The 16,161-nt window shown below is 36.0% G+C and overlaps 1 protein-coding gene across 1 annotated transcript in view; it reads left to right on the top strand.

The window, feature by feature from the left end:
* The window catches only part of LOC138064366 (methyl-CpG-binding domain protein 2), a 43,433-nt gene that overhangs the window by 3,903 nt on the left and 23,369 nt on the right, over positions 1 to 16,161 (top strand). The window contains exon 2 of the mRNA XM_068926476.1: positions 9,971 to 10,130. Coding sequence (XP_068782577.1) covers positions 9,971 to 10,130 — 160 coding nt within the window. The remainder of the gene's footprint in view (positions 1 to 9,970; positions 10,131 to 16,161) is intronic.

Below are 16,161 nucleotides of genomic sequence, written 5' to 3'. Positions count from 1 at the left end.
GAATCATATAGAGTAAAACACTTCTGGTAGTTTCTGGTAGGATGTCATTTGCCCCATCTTCAGATATACTCATCGGTCTTGCTGCCCTTCATAATTATCACATAAAAGCTATTAAAGCACAGGTGGGGTGGAAATACTTTACAAGTACTATACAAGATCAAACCAGCTTTTGAGGTTAGCCCCTTATGTGTAATGATCTGTGCCTTCATCCTTCAGATTTTGCTGCTGTTGCCAAAAGCCCTTTTAAGAAACTCTTTAACACACTTTTTGTTTAAGATGCAAGACTCTAATCTGCTCATCACTGACTCCAGAAGTCTGTCTTTTTTATGTGGGAAAGCGGTAGGAATACATGTTTCAAATTTTAGGACGCCTTCCAGCATGGTTAGCAGTGATGCAGATCTTCTGCCAAACAACCGCAAAATTGAAACTAAAAACTTACCAGGCAACTCATAGCTCAGAGTTTGTTGATTTCGCTACAGATTACAGGTTTGCAAAAATAAGTAGTCATTTATGTTTAGAGCAATAACTTCTGTTCAGTCACAGGACTACTGCACAACCAAAGTGAAAAAAATAAAAAAAAAAAATGTTTTTATGGCTTTAGGCAGGACTGGCATAGGAAATTTTTTTTTCTTTTCATTCTGTTAGAGCTATGAGGCAGATTTCAGCATTGCTATATTTAAAACAAATGAAAATCCACTTTGATCCAAGAAGTAGAGCAGGCCAAATACATTCAAAAGACTTATGTCACTAGCTCTTAAAAAAAAAAAAAAGAATATCAACAAACACTGTGTTGGTAAAACATGTAACTGGGCACAAAGTGGGATCTGATCGGTATGCCTAATATGACTAGTATTCCCTAGAAGTTTGCATAGTCAGGATAACCTTTTGAAGAGTTAATATTACACTTTTGGAGCAATTGTAGGACAATGATGAAAATGCACAATGCATTTTAAGTGTGTACATTTTCAGAATAATTCACGTAAACTTCCAATTCCTTGATTTTATATTGGCAAGGAGAATAAATAATTTCCATATGTGTCTTGATTTGAAGATAGTAAGCTTGCACAGGTGACAGCAGGGGCCTGGCTTGGCTTGCAGAACCTTAATTAATGGTGATGAAGAAAATCTTCTTTTACAGCTGAGTTTGAGGCAGAAAAAATATAGTTAGTAATATAACTTAGTAATATCACTTGATCTAGAGAACACTGTATTAGAAACCAGGATGCTGAGTGTAGGACAAAGGCAAAACCAGCACAGTGTTCTCGGACTAGATACACGTTTTAAAGTTTAATGCACACATCAGATAACGTCCTGAAAGGTTATACGTACAATATAGCTGTTCTACTGTGCGTGTAGCTATAGTGTGTATCATGACGAGTAAGAATGTTCTGATTCTAGAACCACGAATATTTTCTGTTCCAGTGATATGAATTGAAGTCAAAAGGAAGCTCATGATGGTGCTAAGACAAAATAGTGTTCTCTTGAATTGGTCTGAAATACTCAGCCACTGTCAAGGGTATATATATGATCTTTCCTAGCTTAAAGAAGGTATGAATTCTGTTAATAACCATCTTGCCTCTACTATAAAGTGAAAGATCAACTTACAGCGAAGATGAGCTGGAAAGTAATTTTTGTTCATCCTCAAGAAGAATTAGTGTTCTTTCTGAACAGCTTATCTATCTTTGCGAGGATGTCCTTTATAATGCTATCCCCATAGTTGCAGTATGATGATCTGAGAGCGTTCTTTTACTTTCTTTAAATAAAAAGTTGCAAAGTAATGCTAGAAGGCAAAATATTGCCTATACATCTGATTTTTCTTTTAAATTAAGCTCCTGTGCATGTATGAACCTTACTTCCAATATGCCATAACTATTGTACTCTTAATGTAATCAAAGCTTTTCCACAAAATTGTATCTACCTTAAGAAAATTTCTATATCTGACTTTACTAGTAGTGACTTATTTCTGTAAGTTCTCACACTGTTGTAAATTGGCACTGTGATTCTTTTTTTATAAGTATTATTTATTCAGGACACTATGAGGTAAGGGGTGCTGCTGTCCTGTCAAAAGACTCCATAATTCTTCCAAAGTCCTGTAAAAGTCTGAGTAAGGAACTTAAGGAACTTCTAACACAGGTATCTCAACTTCTGCTTTAATGACCTCTTCTTTCTATGAGTAAAATCCCCTAGTGTATATAACCCCTAGAGTGGAAAAGCGTTTCTTAAACTCTGGCATGAAATTCCTTCTTTCAGAACAACAGCAACTTAATATTCTATTTTGATGCATTTGTTCTTGTTTGCCTTTTTCCCATGAAGAACTCCTATACTTTTGCTAGACAAGATTTAAAAAGCCAAGTAGTTTGACACCACTTTCAATGAATTCTAAAAGGCTGTTAAGTTTAACTACAGAAGCTTTTCCAGTATAGGTATACCCATGGGGAAAACACACATCCCTTTGAAGTTTGTTTTGTGGTTTGAAAATAAGATAAGTGCCAGAGAGTTTCCAGTGACATAGGATTAGTTCCTTTTTTTTTTTTTTTTTTGAGGGAGACTTTTACCTAGGCATTGAGAAGCAAATGAGATGCAACTTCATAACTAATACTCCTGGAGCCTGAATTGGGACTGTGTTATACATAAGCATATTGCTGTTTTTTTTGTTTGTTTGTTTTTTCCAAAGGTAATCAGAGCATAGAACAAGTTCTAATAGTGACATCTAAATCTTGGAAATCTATTTCAGCTTCTGCACAAGAAAAAAAATTGCTAGCATTGGCTGCTTATTAATTTATTAGTGCTGCTCCCATTATGTTTTTTCTGCAGTGCACCCAGTTCATAGGATGACCTTAATTTAGCAGAATTTTGGGTTATCATCTTGTTCTTCTAATCTCTTCTGAAACTTTGTATCTTTTCTCCTTCACTGCTCATAATTGCACTGTTTTTCTAAATTTAAATGAAAACTAAAACAAGGACAATGATAATAACAAATATGTTACCCTAACCTTCACTTTTCTTGCATAGGCTTTCTCTGATTGCCCTTAGCTTTTAGTTTTAGTATTTTGGATGTCTTTTTTATTGCCTGTTGGAAGGAGGAAACTAAAACCTCAGATTGGTCATGTTAGAAATCTACTGCTGTACAGACTACATGCAGTAGTCAACCCAGTTGACTATGGAAGTCTGTGACAGATAAATCAAAGTTATACCTGAAGCAATGTACTCAGGTTTGTGTGTAGACAAAGGTGGTCTAACCTTTTCAGTGCTGCAGGTTGCCTGACAGTTTTGGGGCATCTCTATCAATGTCACGTAGAAAGAAAATTTCTGGCAATGCATTGCTGTGCTTATGTAGAACAAAACAGCTCTGTACAGCAGGAGCCTGCTGCTCCTGCAGTGATACCCTACCTTCAGCAAGCAACTGGAAGTTTCAGTGAAGCACTTGTTTCTGTTGCCTTGGCTTTCTATGGCTCAGTTAACTTGCATTGCTCTCTGAAAATGCATGGTAACAATCTCCCCTAATTAAGTTTGGTGCAGTGTGGGCAATGCTGGTTGAACCATGTTGGCAAAGAGAGTCTTCATATGTAAAATATATTTAATTTTCTTTATAGGGTGAATTCATCACCGTACTGAATAATAATGTTTATTATCAAATCGTAGTGGTGACACTTTGATTCTATTACACAAGGGCACAGTGAATGAGTCCTCTGTCTCACTAAGGCAGCTCTCCAGACTGTTTTCTTAGGAAACGTAGAAATGAAGTCTGATAAGCGAAGCCAAAATATTTTCAGAAACAGAAGATTAAATAAAGATATAGAAAATAACCTTTTAAAAATCAGCAGTTCACCAGCATCAATTGCTATCAATGATTTAGTGTGGCAATATAAACTCTATGTACTATTATGTTTAAAAAAAAAAAAAAAGTGTTGTTGCAAGGGAGTTTAGATAATCAAGTGCTGAACTTTTTGCAACATTCATGTAGTGACTTCTTTAATAAATCTTTGAATGTCTTAGAATATGTATTTGAGCATTTGCAATCACATCTTTGAGAAAGGATCTCTTCCAACAGTTATAGACCAACTTTTATTTCTTAGTTGAATAAATCTGCCACGTACCCTCAGAAGTCAGCTACACAGGAGGCTTTAATGAACAGCTGTCCGGCATTAGGTTTGCTTGAACATAAGATCAAACAACTAATTTTATTGTGGTCTTTCTGCGGTCTTATTAACTATTACATAGTGAAATGCTCAGATATATTTTCAGTTTCCTTATGTTCCTGGGCTTCATTCCCACTTTATGGAGGGGAATGATTGATAGAATTACTTTGCTTTGCTCTACCTCTGTTAGGTAGCCAAATTAAAGTGTCTTTAATCAGACATGCCTTTTCAAAGGCATTTAGCGTTGTTCCTCCATTGCTATTTGACTTTACAGCGTTCCTGTAGCTCAGACTACAGCCTGTCAGATTGGGCCCTCAGAAAACAGGAACTATACAACTGTTGGCTACCTCTGGAAAACTGGTGTGACTGACTTGCTTAAATTGGCCCTGCAGTTCTGTAGTAGAGGGGGATAAGTGCTAAATTAAAGGAATGTATTTTGTTTTTAACAGCCATGAGATTGCTTATTCTCTTTCTTCAGTTTCTTCTTACTTTGGCTATTGCTGCAAAACTGAGAAGCTAGATCTGCTTTAAAAAACAAAAAGCAAGACATTTTTAACTTGGAGAAGATGACCTATTTTCCCTATTATCGGCTGCTGTTGGAGCATCTAGTTTGCTTGGATTGAAATTTTCCCTCAAAGTCTGTTTGATGGGGAGAGCCAGCATATAAAAGCTCAAATGAAGCAGTTTACCAAAATTTTGTTGAAAGCAACTGAAAACAGAAATGTCTGCTTACAATAAGATTATTGTTTTAATAAGCTGAGCTACTGTCTTGTTGCAGATATCACCTCTTTTGAGGTGTACTGTTTTTTCTTAACTGGTTATGTTGAAAAAATTTTGTACAGCATTTAACTTGACAGGGTAAAGCTTGACTCTTCTAGCGGTTATGTGTGTCTCATATTTGAGAGAACTAAGTCTTCAATTTAAATGCACTAAATATTACATTTCTATTTGGAAAAAATATAGGAACTTCTAACTGAAGCTAACTAATTCTTTAAAACACTATGCAAAGTTAAGAATGTTTAGGTAAGGTTAAATATTTGTAACTTTAACGCTTGTCAGAACAACAGTCTTACAACAATCTATTGTATAAGATATATTTGGAGATATTTCTGTGTAGTTCCACATTTATCTTGCAATTTTAAATTGTCTCAATATTGGGTCATACTATAATGTAGTCAAACCAGAGGCTCCTCTGTGTCACAGCGGCCTGAAAGAACTCTTTCACTGCCTTCTTGTTGCATGAAAGAAGTCAGTGTAAAATTAAGGAATGCCCAGAACATGTGGATGAGGGCAAATTTTACTGGTTTCCTCCATATCTATGTAATTTCTCCTTGAAACAGTGTAGTGATCCATGCTTCTAACTTTTCTAGCAGTTTAAATTTTAGAATATGTGAACACAAAGCAATACATTTGAAAAATCTTTTACAGCAGGTTTAAGTTTGAAGTCTAAGCCTTCTTCAACATCCTTTTCAGTTTGACTTCTAAAATATCTCTTTCATCCAGAAGCATCCAGAAGATGCTTCTGAGAGCAAACAAAGTGTAAAACTCATCCTTCTATCCTTCTTTCCTACTGAAAACCAAAATTGAACTTAAACTTGGTTTTAATTCCCTTTTTTAAAAAAAGAAGAAAATGCTATTACATAGTTGAATCCAAGGTGTATAGGCAGAAGTCTTGTATGTAGGCATACTAGTTTAAATAGACGCTATAATGTCACCTTTTCCGTTTAGTGCGTACTAATGATTTAACAGATGTTCAGATAAAGCCCCTGCACATAACCCATCTATTTGACTTTTACTCAATGGAACTTTCTCTGCAGGTAAGAGAAGTGAGGAGACTTTGCAGCAAGAGCAGGACAGAGATTAAAGATAATGTGGGAATGATTCAGAAATAAGCTCTTACTTTATTGGCTTGAGAGCCTACATTTTCAAAGTAGAAAAATTACAAAATAGTGTTTCCTTGAAACCAAAGGGAAAGCCAGTAGCTGTTTTGTTTGCTTCCTACTGAGGTTATACTCTAAGGCTTACACACCATGTATTTTCTCCGTGTCCATATTTCTGTATCATGTAAACTTTTAGATAGGATAGGAAGGTTAGTGGGAAATGGAATCAATTGAAATGTAGTTTCACAGTAGATTTCAGTAGATATTAAGAGGTTGCACCAAGATAATGTTCTGATTTAAGCAGGAGAAATGCTGCTCAGTCTGTTGGACTTTGTTGAAATTCACTTTCTATTGGGTGTCATTAGATATCATTGAAGCTGGAGAAAAATGGGAAATACTGCAGGGTTTGTAAAGTGGTTGAGGAATGGCTTGAAGGGGAAACAGTAGAAGGCTTTGTAAAACGAGCTGCTTGGTTGTAGAAAGTTACTAATGGAGCTGCACAAATGATATTCTTAGAACTAATCTGATATTAGTATTTATTAACTTGGATGCACAAGTGGTGTGTGCTATGCATCATCAGCAGGTTTCATATCTAGGACATCATCAGAACAAGTGAGGATCAGAAAATAATCAGGAGGAACTGGATGACTTTGAACATAAGGGAATTATTTAGGATGAAAATAATAGGGAATTAGAGAAGGGCATAGAAGACTTTGCTCCTAAGGTCTAAGAACAAGAATTTCTGCTTTTTGTCAGAGAGGTCAGAAGGCTGGTCCATTTGGAAGGAAAAGATGTATTGACGATGATATGAATGTAGCAGGATGCGACTGAGACATACATCTGGGGAGAGAGGGAAGTAGTGATGTCCCTGAGTGCGGACTTGAGCCAGGGACATTTGGAAAAGGGGTGGGACAATATGAATGAACAGTGGAATTCTGAACCAGTCCAGAATAGGTTCTTGACTGAAGTGGAATGCAAAGCTAGGGCTGTGAGATTCCTCTCTGAAAATACACCTGCTTTTTTAGTTTGTTCTTCTCATATAAAGTCAAGAACAGCTGTAGCAAGTCGATATCATCCTTCACACTGATGCGGGCAAACATGAAAGCAAAAGCTAAAGGTTAGATCATCAAACACTTTTTATTTACAAAAAAAAAAAAAAAAAAGAGAGAACTATTTTCATTTGGTTCTTTTTTGTGAGACTGGCCATTTTGTAAAAAGAATTTTTTCAAGGCGTGCATTCTTGTCTTGGATTATTTTTTAACTTTTATTTTTTAATCTCAGCCCAAAAATGTGGTTCTTATTAACACTGAATTCAAGGTGAAAATAGATATATTGCTGATGGATTACAGCCTGCCACCATTAACTTAAGTGGTAGATTTTGTGCTGTGGATTGAAGTAGCCTTTAACGCCAACCCTGCCAAAGATCTATGCAGACATGAATTAAGGATATTGGATCATATTCTTTGGTTTGCTTTTAGATTAGTAATAGTAATAAAAACAAGTTAGAAGCATAAATAATAGAATTAAAAGTATTGGATGCATTAATAAAGTTTGCTTGTGAATTCTGTTTTCAGAGTTCTACACGAAGAGTTTTTAGTGAAGCTAGGCTGATAGCTGCACACTGCTGGAATTTGGATTAACTCAAGGTATATGTGAGGCATTTCTCTCCAAGGAAGCTGAAGAGGAAAACTAATAACTAGACTCTCTTGATGAGAGTCTGTTAGTTCCTTACAGAATAAAAGGTGGTGGTGTGGGAAAAATGGAAGAATGAAATGAAACCTTATTTCTTCTTTGGTACAAAAATTAGTGTATAGTAGAAGATGTGATTGTCAAACTTTTATATATCCTTTCGCTGGTTATTTAGCTATTGGCTAAAATGACTGAGTGTATACAGGTTTCAATTAAAAAAAAGTTTTTGGAACAGAGAACGTAAACACTGACTTCAGGGCCTGCTTAAAGTCATTGTTTTCTCCTTTTCATTCAGTGTTTTATGTTCATGAGGAAAACTGGGAAGGCAGTTCACAACAGGAGGCCTTATTCAGTAAAGTTAACCCTTCCGAACTCTGTTAGAAAACGTGAATATTTGGCCAGGCAACCAGTAATTCTTGACAAAGCTTTATCCTGAACTTATCTCACATGAGTACCTGAAGAGTGAGAGACAAGGTATCTGATTATTTTAATGGGAAACTTAGTTGTCACGCAAGAGACTTGCTTGGTCTCTGACCTTCAGTGTAGAATTTTACCTACCGTTAACAAGCTAGGGCACTAATTTCAGCTATCTAAAATAAAACTAAAGTGTGTTGTATTTAGTTTGGCCTATAGCACAGTTTCAATTCTCTGCTTAATGAGAGGTGGAATAGAGTTGGGGGGGGGTTGAGGTTTTTTTTTTTTTTTTTCCCCTTCCCACACCCATCCTTGAGGAGGTTAGCTTCAGATTGCAATCTATTTTAATTTTTTTTTTCTCCCACCCTTTACCTCTTGTTAATTATCGTTCTGTATTTCTGGATTCATTTAAATAACTTTTTAAAATGTTTGTCTTAATTAGTTATTTTTCCCAGAATTCAATACATATTCTTCTGTGTGGAAGTTCTTGCCTTGAGGTATTTGCACATTTGAAAATAAACACTTTGGAGAAGTGAAGAAGACAAAAATCTTTAGTAGCTTTCTGCGCAAAGGAAGTGGCCTGAAAAATGCTGTGAGCTCTGTTAATCTTATGGGTTTCATTAGTCTGGAAGCTTTTGATATTTGGCTAAATTTGTTGGATAGGAATTTGCGTTAGACATTTAAGTGACTGTTGACTCATATGATGAATATTTAGCTGTTTTCATGACTATCTGTACTGGGAGGCTATCATAAACTGGTGTTGCAGTCTGAGAGTTTTACGTAGTGTTTCTTGACACTTGATTTTCTGTCAAACTGTTGGGTCTGGAGGCAGCACCATTGTCCCTTGCAGTGGAGATAACTTCATATAACTTTTTGTCAGTAAACTGCATATTGGCAGTGACCTGCACACAGGACATGCGAACTGATTAGTAAGTCTACTTGAAGCCCCTATAAGGTCAGTGAAAATCTGCAGGAATTAAGTGCATATTCAGGGCTGACAGTATGTGCACAGTGCCTGTGTTGCTGTTCTGGATGCTTGAGACCGTCGTGTAGGTGAGAGGTTAGAAAGTTTTGTAGGACTGGAAGAAATACCCCTTTCTTAGGATAACTCTAAATTGGATATTTGCTGATATTACTCAAAACATCAGCTGGGAATTCGGGGTAAGTGAGAATAGTTCCAAGTGAAGCTGATTTTGGTGAATTATGTATTACATAACTGACTTCATCTATTGCGGTAGGATCTGCCGTTCGTATACACAGTTGCAGCTTTTGAACCTGCTTCATATTTTGCATCATCTTGCTCGCTTGCTTCTTGCTCGGTTACTTTTCTGGCTTCGCTCACCAGTGTTAGTGACTGAATAGAAAAGTGATGTTATGTCACCTCAGATCTTGGTTCTGCGCTTCTGTTTAATGCCATGCTGTTTGGTTGCTGAGATGGGTTGCTGTTGAGTCTTGTCTGACCTTAGCCAGCGATCAGTTTAAACCTTGCCTTTGATCTTTGTTTTGTGCAGAGAGATTCCTTCACTTGTCCACAGTCTGACATTCCATTCTATACTGCGTATATCTGAGTTTAGTTTAGATTAACTGCTAAGGCAGCTTTCCAGGGTGTAGTGTATCCTCGTGTCCATCAGCTGGAGATCTAAGTTAAAACTTAGGCAAAGGATGGGACTGCATATGCAGAGATTGGGCAGGTATACTCTCACTAATCAATGCATCAATGAACATGCCACATGGAGTAAAGATATGGAAACTTTACAGATATTTAACAAGGTATAAAACCTGCTATAAGAAGTCACAGTTGTATCCTCTTGTACAACAAAACATACTAAAGTGTTTTCTTCTTTTTAGTCCAAGTGGTAAGAAGTTCAGAAGCAAGCCTCAGTTGGCAAGATACCTGGGAAACACTGTTGATCTCAGCAGTTTTGACTTCAGAACGGGAAAGATGATGCCCAGTAAATTGCAGAAGAACAAACAGAGACTAAGGAATGATTCTCTCAATCAAAATAAGGTTTGTTAGTAAATACTGTGTTTAAGGATATCCTAAAAAATCCTTTCCTATAGTTCATTTAGTAATTTTTTTTCTGCTTAAAGCAGTCTGCTTCTGAGGTGTACATATATGTTTAATTTTTAGTAGTGGTAGATGCAAATTTTTAAATAGAGGGAATGCTCTGCTACTACCAAGAAAATACCAAGGTGAGGTTAAACATGAAAAAAAAAATTGAGTAATTCAGGAGTTGGCTTATGACTAAAGAGAACAAACTTCAGTGCTAGTCATCTACCTGAATAATATTCTTCTAAATGGGAAGAATTAAGACTATTAACACCAATAGATTGTCCTGTGCAAGTTTTGAAGTTATTGTGTTCATCTTCCTGTTCTGAGCTGAAATAGTTCACGTTTTTAATATGTGCCGGGAAGCTTGTTTTCTGAGGCAACTGTATTTGTCTGTACAAATCTGGATGTCTGCTTGTAGCTATGCAGCTAAACAAGGCCAAGTATTTTTTCTGTATTTATTTCACGACTGGGTCTTACTTAATTGAGTCAGACTGTTCTCTTATTTATTTATTTTTAAACAACAGTGTAGCCTTCCAAATGCTGAAGATAATTTATACAGTAGCTTGAAAATAAAAGGCTTAAGCACACGGAAGTAAAATAATTGATGTGCCTTCTAGGGAGATGACAAGTGAATTTAACTGACGCTCAGATACTACATTGCTGGACCTAATATAAATATCTAATACAACAGGTTTCCTCAGATGTTTGAAAGGTTTTCTGTAACAGCCTCCAATGTTTTGCTTTTAAAGTGTTTTATTCTTAGGGCTTTCATAACTTACAGTAGTGTGTGAAAATAGCTGACAAGTTAGAGCCTAGTCCTGTATACTGATGTTTTTTGTCATCTGCCATTTCTAATGTGTGAACTACACATTTCATGCTGATTTCTTTTTATTTAAAACATGCCTTCACTTTATTTCTATTTTTTTTTTTTCTTTCCACAAACATGAGGCTTTCAAATAGTATAACTATGAGGTAGTCTTAGGAAAAGGTTTTGATTAGGCTTTTTGCATAAGCAGAAATTTAAAAACTTGGTATATAAAATAGAGATGGAACTGTGCTCACTTTGCTTTACTAAGGTTTTAGATTACTTGTATGTTGCTCAGAGTAACCATGTTAAATGCAAGATTAGAATCTAAATTAATGCTGTTTTTTAACGTAAATAACATTTGTTATTTCTGAGTGATTTAATCTGTAATTCATAGGCTTTCCAGAATTTCTTCAGTATTCCTGTGTTAGTTAAAAATAGGACCTCAGCTTAATCCTGAAGCTTATATTTTCTTCCACAGATGTTGAAAGAGATTGGTTGTGGTCATCTTCTAGTCCACCTTGCAGCTGTGCTGCTAGCGGAGCCTTAAGAGAGAGACTTGCATAGGCAAGTTGGTGTATAAACTTGCTCATGTTTTACTTGTTGTTTGTTTTTATACAAACAATTTACCACAAATGTTTCTAAATTCTTTGGCACCTCTTCTGTTTCAAGAACAAGTATAAAAATGTACTTGAGCCTTCTTTCACAGACATGTCTAGGCAGTTAGATATATACATGTGGTGGATGGAAATACCATCTTGCCATACTTCTAACTTTGAGATTCTCATCATTAGCAGCCTAGAACTCCGTGTCTTCAATGACATATTAATGTCTCCTGGTTTCAACTGGAACCGAGGATATTATATGTACATAATTGTCTTTGCTTTGCAATATTAATGTGCAACAGTGTAAGTGATGTAGAAATACTGTTCTAGCAGTATACTTTTCTCCTATCTTAGCATTATGCGTTCTTATTGACCTTTCAAAACTGGCAATAAAGGCGAGTATCTGATAGGTTGGTCTACTGCAGAGCCACGGGAGGAGTTTTACTTCATCTTACACTAATCATTTCACTACTTTCAGTGTAAGCATTTTTACATTTCACTTGCAAATTATTTGATTCATTTGAAGCGCTTTTGAAGAGACAAAGAAATTAAATTGAATAGGTATCCAATAGAAATGGCACACTGCTGTGCTTATAAAAATATGCCTAACAGTTCTTTATCTTGAAAGAGAAACATAGTAGAATCTACTGGTTAAACATACTACCTGGTTATAAGTGAATTCTTAGATTAAAGGATTTGAAAGACCTGGAAATATGTTACTGAGCTTTTAAATGTCGTCTTCTCTTTAATGTCTGGGGGACATTGATGCTTCTGGAAATACATGTCTTTGAAAAGATAGTGAACTGAAAGGTTCGTTGGAAACTGTTCATGGAGCATAAAATGTTCTTAATAATGAATAAAATTGAGCAGGGAACATTGATATTCCTATGAGCTGATACATTGTCATAGTTCCCAGAATAGGAAAGGATTTTATTTTGCCATAGTAATCAAGCAATGTAAAAACCACAACATCTCTTTGTTTCTGAATGCTGAAGTTTTGTAGGTATGCCTATACCTGAATAAGGTGACCTTAATCACTGTCTGAAGTGAACAAATCTGTGTCTGGCCAGTCAAAATATGTAGATAGTGTCCTTCATCTCAAATATTCAAAGGATCTCTCAACAGAGAGCTTCAGCAGAGGTGTTGGTTGTAGAAATATTAGTTATCTCATCTATTGGGATGTAACTATTGGAAACTTTTCCCCTGTCGTGAATGAATCTCACACATGGGCTGGGTTCTGGTGTATTGTTTAAAAAAAAAAAAAAAACAATTTATCTGAACATCGGTCACTTCCTGTACCATGTGATAATTTTTTTTCCCTGTACATGTGAAGATCTGCAGGGTGCTAGAGATGAGTTTAACAAGTTTCTGTACCAAAAAGTTTATTTCTGTGGTTCAAAACTCCATGCCACAAATAGGAGACTTAATTTATTTAGAATGATTCCAGAAAGCCCAGATGTGACTAGCAAGGAGGAAAAAGTCAGAAAGTAATAAAAGTATGATTACAGTACTTAGGAATGGATCTATTTTTAGTTTAGACGGTTTAGCCTAATGACCATTTTGTAGTATGTGCCCTTGATTTAAACAGTTTATGGGATATCTAGGTAAGAGCCATGGCATTGCAAAAATCCTGGATGGTCTGTGCTTGATAGTTGCTTGATAAATATGAACCTTTATTTTCTGCATAGATTATAACTCATCAGAGTTGTGCTTTGACTGTAAAGGCTAAACAGCTCTTTAATGTAACTGAATTTGCTTAAGTGCTCACAGTGCCTAAGGGAATTTCCCCTTTTAAGGTTAATGTATTCGGGGTGTAAAGCAAAGTTAAACTTCTCTTTAAGTTAGATTTCAGACCAAAAGAAATCTTGAAATTTTTTTCATGAGCTAGAATCTCAGGCCTTTGTTCTAGAAATGTTTGTTGAATCAAGTTTGTCCCACATGTTGCAGATGGCTCAGTAATATTGTTATTTTTTTCAGTTTTAATAGCCCTTTTACCACTAATTCTGGTGCTACTGCACAGAATGTCCTGGAGGCATGGACTTCAAAGCCTGAAGTACTGCTTTGAACTTAATGTCACAAGATCAGGGAATGTGAAGCTTGCAGGATAGGTAAAGTCTGTCAAGGTACTGGTGCAGATTACGTGGTGTGAGTGAATTTGATTGCCGTAATACTTTGGGCAAATTTAAGTACATGCTGTTGTTGTCTAGCTCTGATCGGTGATTCTGTGTATTTTGCTTCCCCAGTGCTGCACCATTATGTAACACAAAAGGTCTAACATTAGACTTACTTTTTCATTGTTGATGGGGGAAAAAAAGTCTATAGTCAGTATCTCAAACTCTCTGTCATGGAAAATGAGCCTCCAAGCACATGTGCTGCTGAATAAACATCAGTGTATCCTGGGGAATGGACAAAACTGGAAGGATTGGACCCCTTTGCAAGACTGTGTGAGTTCAAGCTCATATATTCTGCCTAAAAGGCATTTAAAAAGAAAATAAGGTTAACTGCTTCTGGGTACTCCCTGTTCTTTTTATGGAGCTAGGGAGGAGAAATAAAAAGTTCTAGAAAACCCGTAACCTGTGAAGGGATGTGGAACTTCATCAAACTTTGGATAAGCTGAAATGTGGGAGTTATATGAGCGCTCTCTGAAAAGCTAGCATACCTGACAAAAAAGCAGAATCAGAATGATGTTTCTAGATAAGTTAGATTGGTCAGAAGATCTGTAGCAGTGTTCGTTGTGGCCCACAGTATGAATTAGGAGAAACCCATTACAGTGGTCCTTGATCTAGCATGCAACACACATGCTAAAAGCAATGCTCAAAGTGTCTGAAAGTATTCCTCAAGTAGGGTGGGACTATCTGGATGAAACAGAAGGAAAAGACCAATATATATACTTGCCTACAAACTTAGACTCTCATTTTTGCTTTGTATAGGAAGATCCTTGAATTGGTGTACTATTGAATGGTAATTTCTCAGCATGATTTGAACTAACAAGTGGAATTAGGCACTGATGCTCGCTTGCTGTTTGCTCCAGCCATGGAAACTCCGGTCACAGCAGTTAGGAATAAACAGGGTCAGCGGTGGAGCTGAAAATGGAGATCTCTGAAGATGTGCTGCTTTTCTCTTTTGAAAGCAATAGTATTTCAGACATGGGGACTGGGTAGTTTCTGGCCGTAAGTTTATAAATGTAGAAATGTTAGGTACCTGAATTTCTGAGGAAATCTTCCATTGGAATTTGAGGTTTTAGCCTTATTATATTTTTAATGGGATAACTGCACTACCTGGAGAGAGAAAAAAAAAAAAAAGGAGAGGTCAAGGTTCACTTATGTGTTCTAGCATATTTCTTCTGTTGGTCTGGAAAGCTGTTTTGGCTTTTACAAGATAATGAGCAAATCAGTATTACTCAAGCATTCCCAACATATTACAGAACTTACTTATAAACTAGTGTATGATTTGAGTCATACTGTTGAATAGATAAGAATGTGCATAGTACATTTGACAAATTGACTTCTTTGCCTGCTGGGTAAAGAATTTAGGCCTGAAATATTAAAACCATCCTGTAATTTAGGTTACATTTTAAGGTGCCTAGATAAATATGAAATATTATTCTGCTGCTCCTTCCTATTTACAGGCCTTGGAGTTATATGGAGGAATTCCTTAATTTTTCCACCAGGAAGAATTTAATAGCTCAGCGTCATCTTGGAGAGGCTATATAAAGAGGCTCTCCCTCCACCCAAAAGATGAGTCAAATAGTTGGATGGGAGTAGCCAATATGATAACTGTTGTGGTTTGTGAGGATATATCTTGGGATTAAGAGGCTTGTCTGTAGAATGCTCTTTTGGATGAAAATTACTTTCTGCAGAGTGCAGAGATTATGTTCTCTTCATTGCTAGTTTATAGGCTATTCATTGTACAAATGTAGAAAGAATGACTTCACCCTCCCTTTCTTATCTCCTATCCACCTTACAATAACTGAGATATGCTAAAATACAGGAGCATGGTGGACTGTGATGATGGAGGAACTACCCTGTCGGATTCCTAGCAAAGCTCTAAAAGAGGGATACCTACTTTTAAAATAAGAATTTAATCTGAAACTGATGCTGTGAACAGAAAGCTTATTAATAAGCCTGAGCCCCTAGCCAAATTTTTTATTTCATTTTTATATAGATCATTAGAGAATATCTATCTAACTTAAATTATATGGAATTCCAGTATGTTCAGCTTAGGAACTAAAGGCTTTTAAACATTTAGTGCTCTCTGGTTCTTAACACATTCTAGTCTATAAAGTTGTGTAGTCCAAATTATATAGTCTAAATACTGAGGCTTTGAAGAGAGATTTAATTCACATTTCTAAGCCCAAGAAATTACTTCTTCTAGTAAAAAAAAAAAAAAAAAAAAAAAAGAAAAAAGAGTATAAATATATAATAGGTATATGAGTAAATCCTAGTGACAAATTCTTTTAACTTGGTTCTTGGTACAATATCAAAGTTCATTGTGTAACTTTTGAACTATGATCTCACAGCCAATTATAAAACTTTCTTCTAGGACTTGAAATATTATATGATAGTTTACTTTTCTT

This window comes from Struthio camelus, chromosome Z, assembly GCF_040807025.1.
Source record: "Struthio camelus isolate bStrCam1 chromosome Z, bStrCam1.hap1, whole genome shotgun sequence".
NCBI classification, from domain to species: Eukaryota; Metazoa; Chordata; class Aves; order Struthioniformes; family Struthionidae; genus Struthio; species Struthio camelus.
This window is presented reverse-complemented; position numbering and strand designations above follow the sequence as displayed.